The sequence below is a fragment of the Phodopus roborovskii genome, unplaced genomic scaffold, assembly GCF_943737965.1.
Source record: "Phodopus roborovskii unplaced genomic scaffold, PHOROB, whole genome shotgun sequence".
Lineage (NCBI taxonomy): Eukaryota > Metazoa > Chordata > Mammalia > Rodentia > Cricetidae > Phodopus > Phodopus roborovskii.
In genome coordinates this window covers 6748643-6764140 of record NW_026125540.1, presented here as the reverse complement: position 1 = coordinate 6764140, position 15498 = coordinate 6748643, and the positions used below count along the sequence as shown (strand labels likewise).

The window sequence follows — 15498 nt, the reverse complement described above, 5'->3', positions numbered from 1 at the left end:
AGGGTTCCCTTCATGCAAGTCATGAACAAAAACATAAATACATACATACATACATATATATATATATATATATATATCACGAGGAACTTATAATAGGAATTATATTTGTACTGTTATGGACTTTGCAGGGGGAATTAATTCTTTCTAAGAAGTGGCAGGAAAGGTTATTTGAGAGAAATAGAAAAGATACAGCAGTTGATATGGACCACAAGGTCTGACATCCTTGGAAGAGTGGGGCTGTGGTCTAAATGCTTGTGTCTCCCTAAAATTCAGACACTGACTTCCTGTCCTCCAACAACACTTGGAGGCTGAACCTGGAGATATAATTACATCATGAGGGCAAAGTTCCCATGCTCAAGATTTATGATCCTATAAAAGGGATCAAAGAGAGCCAGCCCAGCCTCCTTTCTGTCAGATGAGTTAAGCAGCAATAGTGCCACGAACACAAGGGACTCCATGCAGACTACATGCCTTGATCCTCTTGATCCTGGACCTCCCACCCTCCAGAACAATGAGAAATAAATGTCTGTTGTTTATAAGCTACCAAGTCTATAGTATTTTGCTGTAGCATCTGGAAAAGACTAAAGTAGGGATTAGTATATAGAGATTTAAAATTTGTAATGTGTTTGTGCCCAGTAAAACATTATAGTGAGAGTGTTGCTGCCTTGGAGAAAGTGCCTAGGATTAAGGCCAGGCCAATAATGTGAACCTAAACATGAAGGTCGAATTGAGAAGGTTCATTAACACCATCCCAATATAGTCATAATAATAGTCATCATGTTATTTAAATCAAAGTGTTAATTCCAGTTCAAGGAGTCCTGATGCCCTCTTCTGGCCTCCACAGGTATTGCATGTATACAGTGACCACACATACATTCAGGCAAAACACTCTTGTTGAAGGCTTTCCAGCTACGCCGGCTCGTGTCAATTTGTCATAAAGCAAAGTTCCCTTTTTTTTTTCTGGGATTTTACATGTAGGATTTCTGGTATGGGGGGGGGTTCCTGGCGATTCTGAATCTCCTTCAAATCTAGATTAAAACGTCAAGCCCTTGCAAAGTTTTCCTGAGTAAACGTCTTGCCCGGCATTTCTTTCTTCTCTTTTCACTGTTGTTTTCTGTATACCGTCTTGGCCCAACAACGTTCATTAATTCCTTTGTCTCAATGTACAAAGTAGACTGTCCAGTGCACACCAGAGGCCTTGGCACGTATTCTACACCTTCCAATGCTTTTCAGACACACGAATTCAGATGCGGGAACTTAATTAGAATCAGTTCTGTTGACCACGCAATCCAGTAACTGGTTTCAGCGTATTTTACATATACTTCATCACTAGTTCGGCATGTCTTAGATTCAGAAGTCTTCTTTCAGCACCTCCAATTCCTTCTCTCCTGACCGCGTCCACTTCTCCTTTCAGGATTTTAAAGGAGACTGCACCTCTTGTCGCTGCGCGCACGCTCGGGTGGATGTGCGCATGCGCTGGGCGGCGCGCACGCGCAGTGCTCCCGTTGCGCTGGGCCGGGTCTGTCCGCGATGGCGGACGCCGGGGGAGAGGTGGCTGCGGCCCCCGCCTCCGGGCCGGCCAACGGCCTCAGTAACGGAGCGGGCGCGACGCCCGCGCAGCCCAACAACCCGCTGTCGCGCAAGCTGCACAAGATCCTGGAGACGCGGCTGGACAATGACAAGGTAACCGGAGGGGGCGGGAGGGCTGTGCGATCCTCAGCCCTGGCCGGCCGCACTGCCTGGCGCTGCTGTCCGGGTTGCCGGGACACTCCGCCCTGGGTTCGTTGTTAGCTGCGCACCGACTGTTTGTGCTCCCCTGCCGTGTTCTTTACAGGAACCCTTATTCATATGCCCTCCTCGACCCTTCTAGAACAGGATTTAGCAGCTCGTCTCGGAGCTCGCTGTCTGCTATAGCATAGAGTAGCCAGCTATATTGGCCATGCCAACGTGGCACAAAAGACACACGTAAATTGAGAGCTGTAAAGTGGCAGGTAAATATGTAGGTAAGCGAAAATAAGCCGCCAACAAGAATTCGGCTCCTGCGTGTTTAAAAACAACCATTACAATGTTGAGCAAATAAATAAGGCTTGAGACTAGATAGGATTGTTGACATGCTACAAAAAATGGGTTAAATAGGACAGTCTGGATGAAGAAGAAACTACAGAGCACTTCTCAAAATCCGACCTCTAGCCTGCAAAACAAAACGAAGCAGAAACAGCGTCGTGGTCGCTGATTTGTGCAGTTGGCTGCCTGTCTGATAGTAACAGCACTTTGAATCCCACTGAGATCACATTACACCTAAAAAGAGTGCTCAACATCTCAAAAACTGCAAACCCTGATGCAAGGATTGGTCAACACAAATAGCCGGTTTCTCCAGAACTCCAGGCTGCCTGGCACACCATCAGCCCTTCAGAAATTGAATGAATTGAGCTGTAAAGTTTTGCCTCACTCACCGTATTTAACTTCACTTCCTCAAGCATCTCAACAACTTGATGCGGGGAAAATACTTCCATAACCCACAGGATGAAGGAAATGCTTTTCAAGAGTTCACTGAATCCAAATCATAGATGTTTGTGTTACAGAGGGAAGTATTTCTCATTGGCAGAAATGTGTCAGTTGTGATGGTTCCTGTTTTAATTAATTAAGATGTTTGAGCCAAGTTATGATGATTTAAAATTAACACTCCAAAACCGGTTTATTTTGCACCAACCTAATGTAAATGTATATGTTTTTTATCTTATGCCACATTGCGGCCATAACTTTCTGTACTTGTTGCTTCACTTACCTAAATCTCTCAGCACATATATTGCTGTCAGAACAATTCTGTATATTACATCATATACGATTAAATATACATTCTGTGTAAGTATGCTGTTACTGTGTTCTGGAAGTAAGTTTACTGCTTAGTAATTAGAAAGTTTAGACATTCCTTTTTGAGTTTTTAATGGAAATGAGTCCATTGAAAATAATTTCACGGGACTTTGGATTTCAAGACCATTTAAAAATCAGCCCCAATGATTTTCCTCTGTTGTCACTCATACAGGAGATGTTGGAAGCTCTCAAGGCACTTTCAACCTTTTTTGTTGAGAACAGTTTGCGGACTCGAAGAAACTTACGTGGAGATATTGAACGTAGAAGCTTGGCCATCAATGAGGAATTTGTGAGCATTTTCAAGGAGGTGAAAGAGGTATGTAAGAGCATTTTGTGTTCTGTGTTTTGATAAGGTTTTTTAAATTAAATTGTACTGTTAGCTGATAATGTACCATGGCCAAATAGAAACCAACTTAACTCTGTGATTTCTGAATTTAATTACTGAATTTAATAGCAGTAAAGCTATTAAAAAGTTGTAATGTGGGCTGGAGAAATGACTCAGAGGTTAAGAGCACTGGTTGCTCTTTTAGAAGTCCTGAGTTCAATTCTCAGCAACCACATGGTGGCGCACAACCATCTGTAATAAGATATGGTAGCCTCTTCTGGCGTGCAGGGGTACATGCAGGCAGAACACTATACACATTAAAAACAAAAAACAAAGAACACAAGCATATACAAATAAATAATATAAAAAAGCTGTAGTTTTTTTTAGAGAAATTATGTTAGGAACGTAATTGTGACTTTTTGTTGAGACAGGATTTCTCTCTGTGGCTCTGGCTGTCCTGGAACTCACTCTGTATATCAGTCGGGCCTTGAACTCACAGAAATTTACCTGTCTCTGCCTCTGCCTCTAAGTGCTGGGATTAAAGGTATGTGCCACCACCACCCAGCTAGGAATGAAATACGGTTTACCAGAGGAAATATTTCCCCATTTAATGCCTTAGATGATTATTTCTTCATTGTAGGTTGATTAGTATTCAATTACTTTATTTCCTAAAGTATATAATTTCCAGATCAAAATAATTATTTCAACATGAATAACAATTCAACATACTTGATTATGATTTATTTAACCATAGGATGAGGTAAATGTTGTTTACTGTGTAATATTTGATAATTATTAGTATTACATTGTTAATATTGCTGAATAGTGACATTAATATGCAGATCAGATGGAAGTGATATACCTGGTTTTAGCAATTATTTGAAAAAGAGCTACATCTTAGTTAAATGCTTTAACTAGGATTTCATTGATTGAAGGCTAATAATTTCAGAGGTGAAAAGGAAAGCTTGGTAAAATTCACTTTTTTTAAAGAGAGTTAAGAGTTTGCTGAGAACCAGGGTTCAGTTCCTAGCACGCATATCAAGTGGCTCCTAACTTAACTCCCAGTCCAGAGGATCTCACACCCTCTTCTGACCTTCTGAGGGTGCCACATGCACATGTACATCCAGCATGTAGACATGCATGCATGCATGCATGCATACATACATACATTTAAGAAACAAGAGACAGAAATGATGAGCACGTTCAGATTGTAGTCTCTAAGCGTATTTGACTGTTGAAGGAAGGAATGATCTGATCGTGACCAGAAGCAGACATTGTCCTGGAAGGAATTTGGGTAAAGGATGATATAATCTAGAATAACTACATACTGACCCCATCACACATGAAATCTGTGAGTTATAGGGACACTAAAAGTCAAATAGGAGCTGTGTGGTGAGTAAGTCAAGTAGAGGTGCTTGTGAACAGGCCTGACCATCTGAGTTTGGTCCTCAGATCCCTCAGGGTGACAGGAGAGATCCAACTGCCTGGAGTTGTCCTTTGCCCATGTGCCTTATGTGTACACATCAAATCAAACAGCCTTCACTCATTATTTTTGGTGGTTGAAAGTATGCCAGCTTAATACGTTTGAGTTTGCTGTTGAAAGTGAAACATCAGCCCTTTTCTTCTCTGCTAGCTATGTGCAGTTTCTGAGGCGAAGCTTTTCTCAACAGTTGTTCAGCCAGTGAATGAAAGAGAGTATGAGAAGATTTTGCAGCTGCAGTTACATTCCTGGATCTGGCTCAGACTTTCTCATCCTGGAGATTGTTAACATTTTGGGTTAAATATATGTTAGGGAATCTTATCTGAACTGTAGGGTTTTTATATCCCTGGTTTGTACCCAATTGTTGCTGGTAGAGCCAGCCATCTTGTCTCCAGTTGTTCCAATCAAGAATGCCTAATGACATTGTCCAACATCCCAGAGGTTAGGAATCATGAGGTTAAGAGTCACTGATGTGGACACTGATACATGACTCCTATCAAAGGTATGCAGTATCAGTGCTAAGAAATTCATGTCTCAAGTTTAACTGGGTGCCATCATGCTTCTGGATCTGACTGAGACAGAAGACTATTGATACTGGGAAGGTGCAGTCAAAGCAGTCTGGAATCTTTCCACTGTGTAAGCAGCTGAGATAGAGTAATAATCTATACACTGAACAAGAAATAAACATCATCCTGTTAAGTATTTGCAAATCCTTTTTGATTTGCACACTTGTTTTTTGGTTTTGTTCTAGAAAATTGAAGGTTTTGGAGAAGTTTGAACTGGGCATTTGACATTAAAAGGTTATTGTTGATGAGCGTGATGCATTTTTGTGATGCCAGTGTTCTGGAGGCAAGAGTAGGATTTTGAATTCAAGGCTAGGTTGGGAACATAATGAGACCTTGTCTCAAAAAAGAAAGAGAAGGAGGGAGGAAAAAGATTGTTGTTAAACCTGAATGGTAATCTACTTTTAATCTTGTCAGAATGACATAAAGATAAGTTCATACATAAAATTGCATTTGGAAGTGCCTGAGAGTAGTTCAGTGTATAGGGAGAGGAAATGTGAATGGGAAAGTGGATAGACAGAGCAAGTGAGGATGGCCATGAGCTGATAATTGTTGAAGCTGGGTGATAAGTACCTGAGGGTTCTTATTATCTCAACTTCAGGTATTTTTGAAAGTCTGTAGGATTTATTTTATGGTTGCTAATTTTGTTCAGTGAGTGGAATTAGGTAATTCAGTAAAAATTAAAATGGAAACTATAAATAGGTCTGTGTATATAGCTCAGTTGGTTGACTACCTTCCTAGCATTACTCAAAAGTAACTATCATCATGTTGTATTGAATTGCCTTACCATGTTTTGAAAATAAAAGTTTTTTTTTTAAAGAAATTATGGAAGCACTGTGTATTTTAATTTATGAGTTTTAACTTTGTGTAGACATCTTTGGAAAGCACAGTTTTATCACAGTTTGTAGCCCTGTACACCCTTTCCTTTGTTGGCTAAAGTGTTTCAGTTTCCATTTGTTTAAGGAATTCTTAACTGTCCTGTGTTATGTTGTTGCACATTTACTACTTTGTGTTATGATTTTTTTTTTGTCTTTAGAAATTGACAGCTAAAACTATACATACAGTTCTACATATAAATATAAATTTGAAGTACATATAAATTTGGAGTGATTAGGTCTAGCTAATATTATATATATTACTTATGTAGTTATTCTGTTAAGGTTTGTAAATATATTCATCTGATAAGATGCTTTTGTTTTCATATACTGTCTAAAAGAAATGGACCAGTTTCTTAAAACCTTTGGAACAGTAGGTATTATAGTTTTAAGTCATTCCCAACTTGAAATATGGATTCTCTTTTCTGTAATTACAGATATTTATTTTACATGGATTTCGTAAAGATCCTCTGGTATGCTTTGACCAAACAGCAACAGAAACTGTGGGATTGGCCTAAAAAAGGAGAAATTTCTTTATTTCTGCTGCTTACAGTAGTTGATACTATTTTTCCCCCTTCAGGAACTTGAAAGCATTAATGAAGATGTCCAGGCAATGAGCAGCTGCTGTCAGGACATGACGAGTCGATTACAGGTACCTCGTGGCTGGATTGTAATGTAGCTCCTGGTAAAGGGAGGTTTCAACTTTATGGCCATCTGACATGTAATGCTGTGTAGGAAGTTTACAGTTTTGAAGGAACCCTAACACGTGAATGAATGTCTTGGTGTTTCTTTTCGTGATGGCTTCTTAATATTAGTTAACACTTTGTGTTTTGTCTAAGCAGTACTATCCCTAGGCTCTTGGTGAATCCAGCAGGAACAAGTTCTTCAGGAATAAGTAGCAAACACATAATGGAAAACAGCAAATTCTTCAAAAATATCCATTTCTCTACCCAATAATTTATCATATAATAAAAACACAAATTTTCCTCAGGTTCTCTTAAGCTGAGAAAGACTTCAAATTAAACTGGGTTTGTACAAGGTAAAATTCTTAGAGTTAGAATACAAAATGGAAGAAGTTAAAGTTTAAGGCAAAATATCAAACAGTTTAGGTACTTGGGTTCATTGTTGGACTTGGAGATATAGTTGTAAAACTGTGTCTAGAGCTGCCATACTCATCTTCATTCCTAGGAGTCAGTGATGTGCTGAACCACAGTTTAAGTCTTTCTTAAAAATATCACTAGAGGTTCAGGTGGCATCATTCCCGAAAGGATTGGAAGCAGAAAGACAGAATTCTCACTAAGAATAGAATTTGCAGGAAGTGGGTAGTGGTCTCTAGTTCTAGAGACCTGACCCACAGAAGCCAGGCTCTTCAGTGTAATGTTCTAGCATGACAACAACTCATTCCATTGAGATGTTTGATCTAGTTCCTCTTTTGACTGACTTCCTTGTGTTCTATATGTTGCTGTCTGTTATGGGTACTGTAGAGTGCCCACTGACTGCCTTCTCTGCTCTGTGGGTTGCTGTCTGTTATGGGTACTGTAAAATGTCTACTCACTGGTGACTTTGTTACTAATTCTGGCTCAGTGTTTTTGCATGGCATAGACACTGTGTCTGTCCCATCCTTGGCCTTTTGTTTCTCCTTTCATTGCTGTTGTCTTAAATTTTTTAATACATTAATTTATGTATTATTTTGTGTATGTTAATGCCATGGTATGTGTGTGTAAGCTGGAGAACAAGTTATGTGAGTTTTATCTCTTTATTTACTATGTGGGCTAGAGATCAAATGCAGGTCACCAGGTTTGGCCTTTATTTACTGAGCCATCTCACCAGAGTCTGTTTCCTTATTTCTGTCATATTCTATAGTTTGGGATTTTGAGACTCTTGTTGGGCACACTTCTATCTGTTTGGAATGTGCTTCATAGATAACTGACTAATCTTTGGATAGTGTTGCTGCTTACCAAGTTTCACTTCTGATTTTTGGGCTCTGGCTTAAAAGTGGGTGGGGGGAGGGGGTGGGGGTGGGGAATAGCATTGCTTGGTATGAAAGCTGGGCCGAAGCAGCCAGGTCTATCTGCAGTGCCTGTATTTCCCAGCTCTGAGACTTCATTAGTTTGTAGCTCCATTTAGAAGTCTCATGGTGTGCACTCACTGGTCCACAACGGAAGCCATGTTCTTGCCCTCAGGCTGCTCTCCCAGTACTTCTTCGTCACTGAAAAACACCCAGATGCTGTCTTCTTGTGTGCTTCAGCATCATGCATGTGTTGAGAACTTTGAGAGAGTGCCTCTTACAAAGGCAGCTCATGTGCCTTGAAACATCCATGCCAATTATGTGGGCTTTTCGAGCTCTTTGCCATTTGTCTGAATTCCAGGAAACGGTGATATTAGTTTATGAAACTGCAATATACTGATATTCAGTGTATTTGTAATTTCAGGCGGCAAAAGAACAGACTCAAGATTTAATAGTAAAAACCACTAAGCTTCAAGCGGAAAGGTACGTTTTTCCCTATATAGTCACCTCCTTACTAATGTAGGTTAAATGGAAAGTTGTAAATAATGCTGTCAAAATGAAAATAATGTACAATGTAATTCAGGGTTCATGGAGGACCTACGCACCTAAGCTTTGTTTAATATTAACTTTAACATAAAAATAGTCATTGAAACATTATGCCTGGTTCTTAGTTTGAGAGATTATTTCTGTGTGGGAGTAGAGGCCACCAGTGTTTGGAATGGGTTGTAATGATTGGGCATACGATCAGTCAAGCTGGCAGGGACCCCGCTTTAATGAATGAAACCACAGGGAAACCAGTTCTTCTTTGTGCCCGATAACTGATGCTAAAGATAAGTCTAAGAACAGCTCCAAAGAAGATTATAAGTGAAATGGTTAATTTTGTTGTTTCAAGGAATTTTATGGTACTTTGTAATTACTTTTAAACCTGTGTAACAAGGGTTGGTGCTTCATCTAAAAGTTAAAATACTTTAGATGACTTTTGGATGGTAGGACATGCACCCTTTAGCTCTATGTAAAATTAATTAAGAGGTTACATTATTGTTTGAAGTAAATACCTGGATTTTGTTTCTCTTTTAAAAATTTATGTTATTCATCCCAGGGGTATTGACTTGGTGAATTTAAAGTCTTTCTACCTAAAAATACAAGTAACCCAAAGCAGGCATGTCCTGCTGTGAACATGGACAGTGTTAATGCTTATCTTTGTAATTCTCAACAGATTTTTTTTTAATTTATTTTTTTTATTTTTAATTTACATATGGATCCCAGTTCCCTCTCCCTCCCTCCTTCCCTCCCTGCCTCTTTCCCTCTCTCCAACACTCTCATGCCCCCCACCACCACCCTCCCCTCCCATCCTGCCCCTCCCACTCCATATGTAGGGTGATGCCCTCCAGGAGGAATCATCTAAATCTGTCAAGTCATTTGGAGTAGGGACTAGGTCTTCTCTCCTGTCTCTAGGTTAAGGGAGTATTCCTCCATGGGGAATATGCCCCCAAAGTCCTTTTGTGCACCAGACAGTGTTCCACTGTCTGAGGTCCCTTAGATTGCTAATGTAGAATATTGCTACTTTTTTAATACCACTGGTGAAATACTGTGGGGTTTTCTTTTATTTTTGGTGGTGCTAGGGATCCAACTGATGTTCTTAAATATGCTGAGCAAGGGCTCTATCACAGATAATCCCAGCTTCAAATTTTCAATCTGACTGTCTCCCTGCCTGGATAGTGTTGTAATAACAAGCATGTGTCACCATGCCCAGCTGTATATAGCTCAGATCCAGGGTTCTGGCACCAAGAGTGTTGAGTTGCTGCTCAGGAAGCTCAGGCAGTGACTGGCCTTTAGCTTGAGACCCTTTCCAGTCCCATGGTCCCTGAAGATTGCTTCCTAGTTTAGAGCATGCCTTTTCCTGATTGCTAGCTACTCCAACTATGTTACATCCAGATTGTATAGTTTACAATGTTGTTTTTATTGTCTAGCAGAAAGAGTTTTATTGTCTAGCAGAAAGAGTGGTATATTAAAGTTCTCTAGAGGAACAATTCATAGAATGAATCTCTTTATATATAGACAGATTTATTAGAATGATATACAGGCTGTGCAACAGCTAACAATGACTGCCTATGAATGGAAATTCAAGAATCCAGAAGATGTTCAGTTCACAGGCTTGATGTCTCAACTGGTCTTCAATATACACTAGAATGCTGAATGTGTAGACTTTAATGCAGTGAAGGGTTGTACTTGCTAGCAGGGTGACAGCAAGCAGGCAGAGAGCTTCCTCTTCCATGTCTTTTGTATGGGCTGCCAAGAGGTGTGGTCCAAGATAAAAGGTAGATCTTCCTACTTCAGAAAGTCTGGATGAAAGGTGTGTTTTTCCACCTCAGATATCCAGATTAGAAGTGAGCTCAGATAATCCAGATTAGAAGTGAGGCTTGCAACCTCAAATGATTTAATTAAGAAATCCCTCACAGGTGTGGCCAGTTATTTGGGTTTTAAGTAATTCCAGATGTAATAAAGTTGACAACCAAGAATAGCCATCCCAAGTGGGGAGGGCCAGAATAGAGACATGGCCTTTTTGACTGACAAGGTCTTGACATCTCATTCTAACATAAATTAATTCTAGCAAATAAAATAACATCAATTTTAACAAATTAAAAAACAAGGAGAACTAATTTTTGTTTGTGCTTCATGTGAAAACTTTTAGGATGTATTAATGACTAAGAAAAATTGCTTGAAATCAAGGGCATATTTCTGTCTTGGAAAATAGCCTTTGTAAGAGGCTGTTAGTAATAAAGGTACCATTTGTGAATGTATTTTTTCCTTTATATAATGAACAATACCTTTTACTGTGTGCACACCTGCAGGGCAGAGCAGTATCAGCTAATTATGTCGCCTGCATGCCTGATGAGCTTGGAATGATCTCATTGTGTGCCTGCTGATGATCCTGCAGTGTCTAAGGGGGAAACAAGGCTCTCAGAGATTTTGAGAATCTTTCACAGTTCTGTTTTGTTTGATATGATATATGTCAAGGACATTGTTTGCTTTGTAATTGTACAAAAACATAACATGTTTCATTTTTCTTGTTATAGCCAGAGATTAGAAATCAGAGCGCAAGTAGCAGATGCCTTTTTATCCAAGTTCCAGCTGACTTCTGATGAGATGGGTCTTCTCCGTGGCACAAGAGGAGGCCCTGTCACTGAGGTGCGTGTGCTGGCTTCTTAACAGTGCGGCGATTATAGATGCTACAGAGAGGATGAGATCTTAAAAGCTTGATTTTCCCATCTAAAAAAATCAATGTGAAAATAATTCTAAATTTGAAGTTAAGGAATGTATTTTAATTAGTTTTTGGTTTTTGTTTATTTTGAAGTTACATATGTATTTTGAAGTCAGAGTACAACCTAACTAAACAAAACCAAAAAGCCTCCTTTACCCCTTATTTCCACGTCTGTCCTTTGTGAACTACTTCTACTTGATAACTACTCATGTACAAACTGTGTTTTTAGATCTACATTTAAAAGGATATTCTCTAATTATCCTGTCTGGTGTGGTGTCATGCGCCTTTAATCCCAGCATGTTGGAGGCAGAGGCAGGGGGACTCTTGAGTTTGAGGCCAGCCTGATCTACAAAGGATATTTCTGAAATGGAGTACAGGATTTAGGCTGTTTTATCACCTCTTACAGTGTAATGCATGTACATATTTTCTTTATTCCCCTGTTTTGATTAGGATAGTGATACATTGCTTACTTTCATAACTCTTTGTCTTTCCTTAAGGTGCAATTTGCTTTTCATCTTTTTTTTAAATTCTGTGCCACACTTTGCAAACTGAATGAAAGAATAATAAACCTCTCAAAGTGCCATTTTTTCTTTTTTCCTTAAAGATGTTCAGTTTATTTGGAAAGGACTCCTAAAGGCTCCAGTGTATTCTTCCAGCTGAGTCCTGCCTGAATACTGAGTAGTATCTGTTATCTCCTGTGTGAAGGAACACAATGCATGTGTAGCAGAGACAATAGACAGTCCAATGACTCAGGAATGGGCTGTTGCTGAGTGTCCAGGGCTTACTCTGTTTAGATGATATTTTCAGGCCTACAGTCCTCTCACTCAGCTGTGTGCTAGCTGAGGACAGGAACTTTCTCAGTCCTACACATTTTCTGTTACTGGTAACTAGCGTACTGTTTGTTAGACTTTTTATGCTCCATAGTTGCACATAGGATTAAATGAGAGAAAGGGGCTGGTGAGCTGGGGTGTGGCTTGTGAGCAGGGATTAAGGAAGCTAGCATTGCCCTGGACAAGTTAGTAGGCACCAGTCATATATTAATTCAAAGGCCACAAGTTCTTCTTACCTGAGTTAAGAATGGCTCCTTTCAGCAAGCAAGCACTTTCTTCAAGCTCCTGAGAGAATGGGAACTTTTGTCTAGATGCCTGACCTTGAGAAAAGGACTTACTCACACACCAGACACTCCATTATAGAAATTTGCAGTTATGTGTATAGCTAAAGCTTAAAGCAAGCAGAGATGAAGCTAGACAGATATTACTGTGAACCTGAGTAGATCTTAGGAATTTATAAATCTTGATTACCAAATATACCTTATTTATCAAGCATATTTTACTTATCTAAATTTTCTAGCAGCTTGGTGTAAATTTGTAGGCAGAGTTATCACTCTATATGGTTCCACAGTATCTAGGATTTTTTCTTAAGAATTATTTTCCTTAAAGAGGCTGCCATTTTATACATTTTTATCCTTCTCATCCTTCAAAGCCTACACAAAATTTCTCAAAGGAAAAAGCATAAGGAAACTGGCACAACACACATTGAGACTCATTAAAACTGAAAGTAAAGGGTGTTAGACAATTGTGATCCGAAAAGTCCAAATACTGGAACTTTGTCAAGTAACAATGGTCGCCTGGTCCACACCAGGCACTGGGTTAATGTTGGCCTAAATTGTGAAGAAATACCTATGAGACCTATAAAAATACAGTTGATATCTGTATAAGACTTCATTAGACTGGGTAGAATTTTGTTTCACCTTTTAGTGATTTTTTAATTCAGGATAGTATAGTTTTTTGTGAAAACACAGATTTCTTTTTTTAATGACATTTTTAATTTTAAAGGACTTCTTCAAGGCATTAGGAAGAGTGAAACAGATTCATAATGATGTCAAAGTTCTTTTGAGAACCAACCAGCAGACAGCAGGGTGAGTAGCTGCTTGGTAAGCCAATCTCATTGCTGCTTGTATTTGTAAACTTTCAGTTGTTCTAGGTTTTCTTTGAAACTATATTCTGTGAAATAGGGATTTAATCTTCATTTGCCTTCGGGAAAGTTGGACGTACATAGCCTTATATATTTGACTGAAAGAATAGTTGTAGTTGAGTCATGGAATTAAAATTTAACATTTAATTGTAAAAAAGTTATTGGAAAAATTTTATAAAATGATATAACATTAATGGCCAAATTGTTATAAAAATTAAACATGAATAATTAGATTCATAGATCTAGCTATTGCCTAAAGTTTTAAATATAATAACTCTTTAATTTTCATTTAAGTTTAGAAATTATGGAACAGATGGCTTTGCTTCAAGAAACAGCTTATGAAAGACTTTACCGATGGGCTCAAAGTAAGTGATTTTTTTCATGCATACTAGTATTTAATTCTTGAAATTTCACTTGGTCTTTATTTGATTTCTTAAAAAGTATTTGTATATGTATGTGGAGAGTATGAAGTGAGTGCAGGTGTCCACCGAGGCCAGAACTAGGTGCTGGATTCCCTGGAGCTGAAGTCACAGGTTGGTTGTGAGCCTCCCAGCATGGGTGTTGGAAACTGAACAGAGTCTTCTGCAAGAGCAGTGTGTGTCTTCACTGCCCAGCCATCTCTACTCCCTAGTTGTTGCTTTTTCACAAAGCAGAGCAAACCTTACTTTTGCTGAAGAGTGGGATAAGTGAAGGCAGTCTATCTTCACTAAAGGAAGACAGCAAAGGCAGTGTTCTGCCCTAGAATAAATAAATGAAAGAGGCAGCATTTGATTGGGCAGCTCTTGCTACTTACTTAGCTTTAATGTTACAAATGGTGGATAACTTTCTTAGACCACTGATAAGTTACTGCATGAAGGCAGCATTTGATTGGGTGGCTCTTGTTGCTTATGTAGCTTTAATGTTACAGTTTGTGAATTAATTTTCTAGTTCACTGATAAATTACTGCAAACTTGAGATAGAATGATGAATGTATCATTTTTGTGGTCTAGGTGGAAATCAGTCATGGTTCTCACCTTGTCAACATTACAGTGTTGGAAGGGCCTGTCACATAGTTTCGCTCTTTCCTTGTCCATTTGTTGGACTAGTTGGGTTACTTGCATTTGTAAGAATAAAGTCTTGAGTTTTCCTTGCTGGCTGTCACTAAGGGTTCTCAATGCTTGCTTTGTCACATGATCCCTTGTCTTCTGTCTTCAAAACCCACATGTCTAGCCAATTCACTCCCGTTTTTCATTAGCCCATTTCCTATTTATGACTCGTTGATGGCATTCCCTTCTATTTTAGAGCTATGTGGTTACCTTGAACTTACTTTGGCAATTTGAGAAAATTGTCCAATGTCAAGGTCTTTTCATTTTCAATCCATCTTCAATTTTTCTTTTGCCACATAAGGCACTAACATTTATAGGTTCCAGAAGCTTGAGTGTGGGTAATTTCAGAGGGTGCTTTGCGTAGACACAGGTTGCAAAGGCACAAGCGTCTACAATGTTAAGTCAGGCCATGAAGTCCTGCAAGGTAGACTAAAACATTCTGTGAAATAATGTGTTAAATTGGGGAAGACATTTGTATTGAGCAATCGCAGAGTGTGCATATGCAGTGTGTCAGGTATTACCAGGTATTACCTGCAAGGACAGGAGTTAATCCAGTTAGCTGACTGTACCTGCACTACACTGTACTGGATGCCTTGTCCTTTCCTTTGTTGGCTTAAGGTCTAGATTCCCTGTTTTTCTACCTCTTCTTGTGTATATGGTTTGTTCCCATATCTGGTGTATTGTCTTTCTCTGTGTCCAGGTCTTGTCTCAGTCTTCAAGACTACACCCACTGTGATGCAGTGACTAACATCACACACTGATATGCTACTGTTTTGTTTTTGAACTTTTCGCGTGTTTGTGTCTACCTTGTGGCTGGATTCCACCTCCTCAAAGGCATTGCCTCAGTTTTCTTTGTGCTTCCTTAACTCCTAAGCTGGTGTTGGCCAGCTGTGCAGCCTTGGCTCCCAGGAATGGTGGAGCCATGATAAGGTGCCTCAGCAGTCCTCAGTCATTGTGTGCTAGGAAATCAACCACTGCTGTGAGTCTGAAAGACTGAGTAAGTCTTTCAGTTATTTGAACATAGTGGGAATTTGCATTCACTTTATAATTAAAAC

The 15498-nt window shown here is 39.3% G+C and overlaps 1 protein-coding gene across 1 annotated transcript in view; it reads left to right on the top strand.

Annotated features, from left to right (window-relative positions):
- Positions 1–1503: 1503 nt before the first annotated feature.
- Positions 1504–15498, top strand: part of Cog6 (component of oligomeric golgi complex 6) — a 51006-nt gene continuing 37011 nt past the window's right edge. The window contains exons 1-7 of the mRNA XM_051176918.1: positions 1504–1683; positions 3044–3187; positions 6695–6766; positions 8547–8605; positions 11200–11311; positions 13220–13302; positions 13653–13723. Of these exons, the coding sequence (XP_051032875.1) occupies positions 1531–1683; positions 3044–3187; positions 6695–6766; positions 8547–8605; positions 11200–11311; positions 13220–13302; positions 13653–13723 (694 nt within the window). The 5' untranslated portion in view covers positions 1504–1530. The remainder of the gene's footprint in view (positions 1684–3043; positions 3188–6694; positions 6767–8546; positions 8606–11199; positions 11312–13219; positions 13303–13652; positions 13724–15498) is intronic.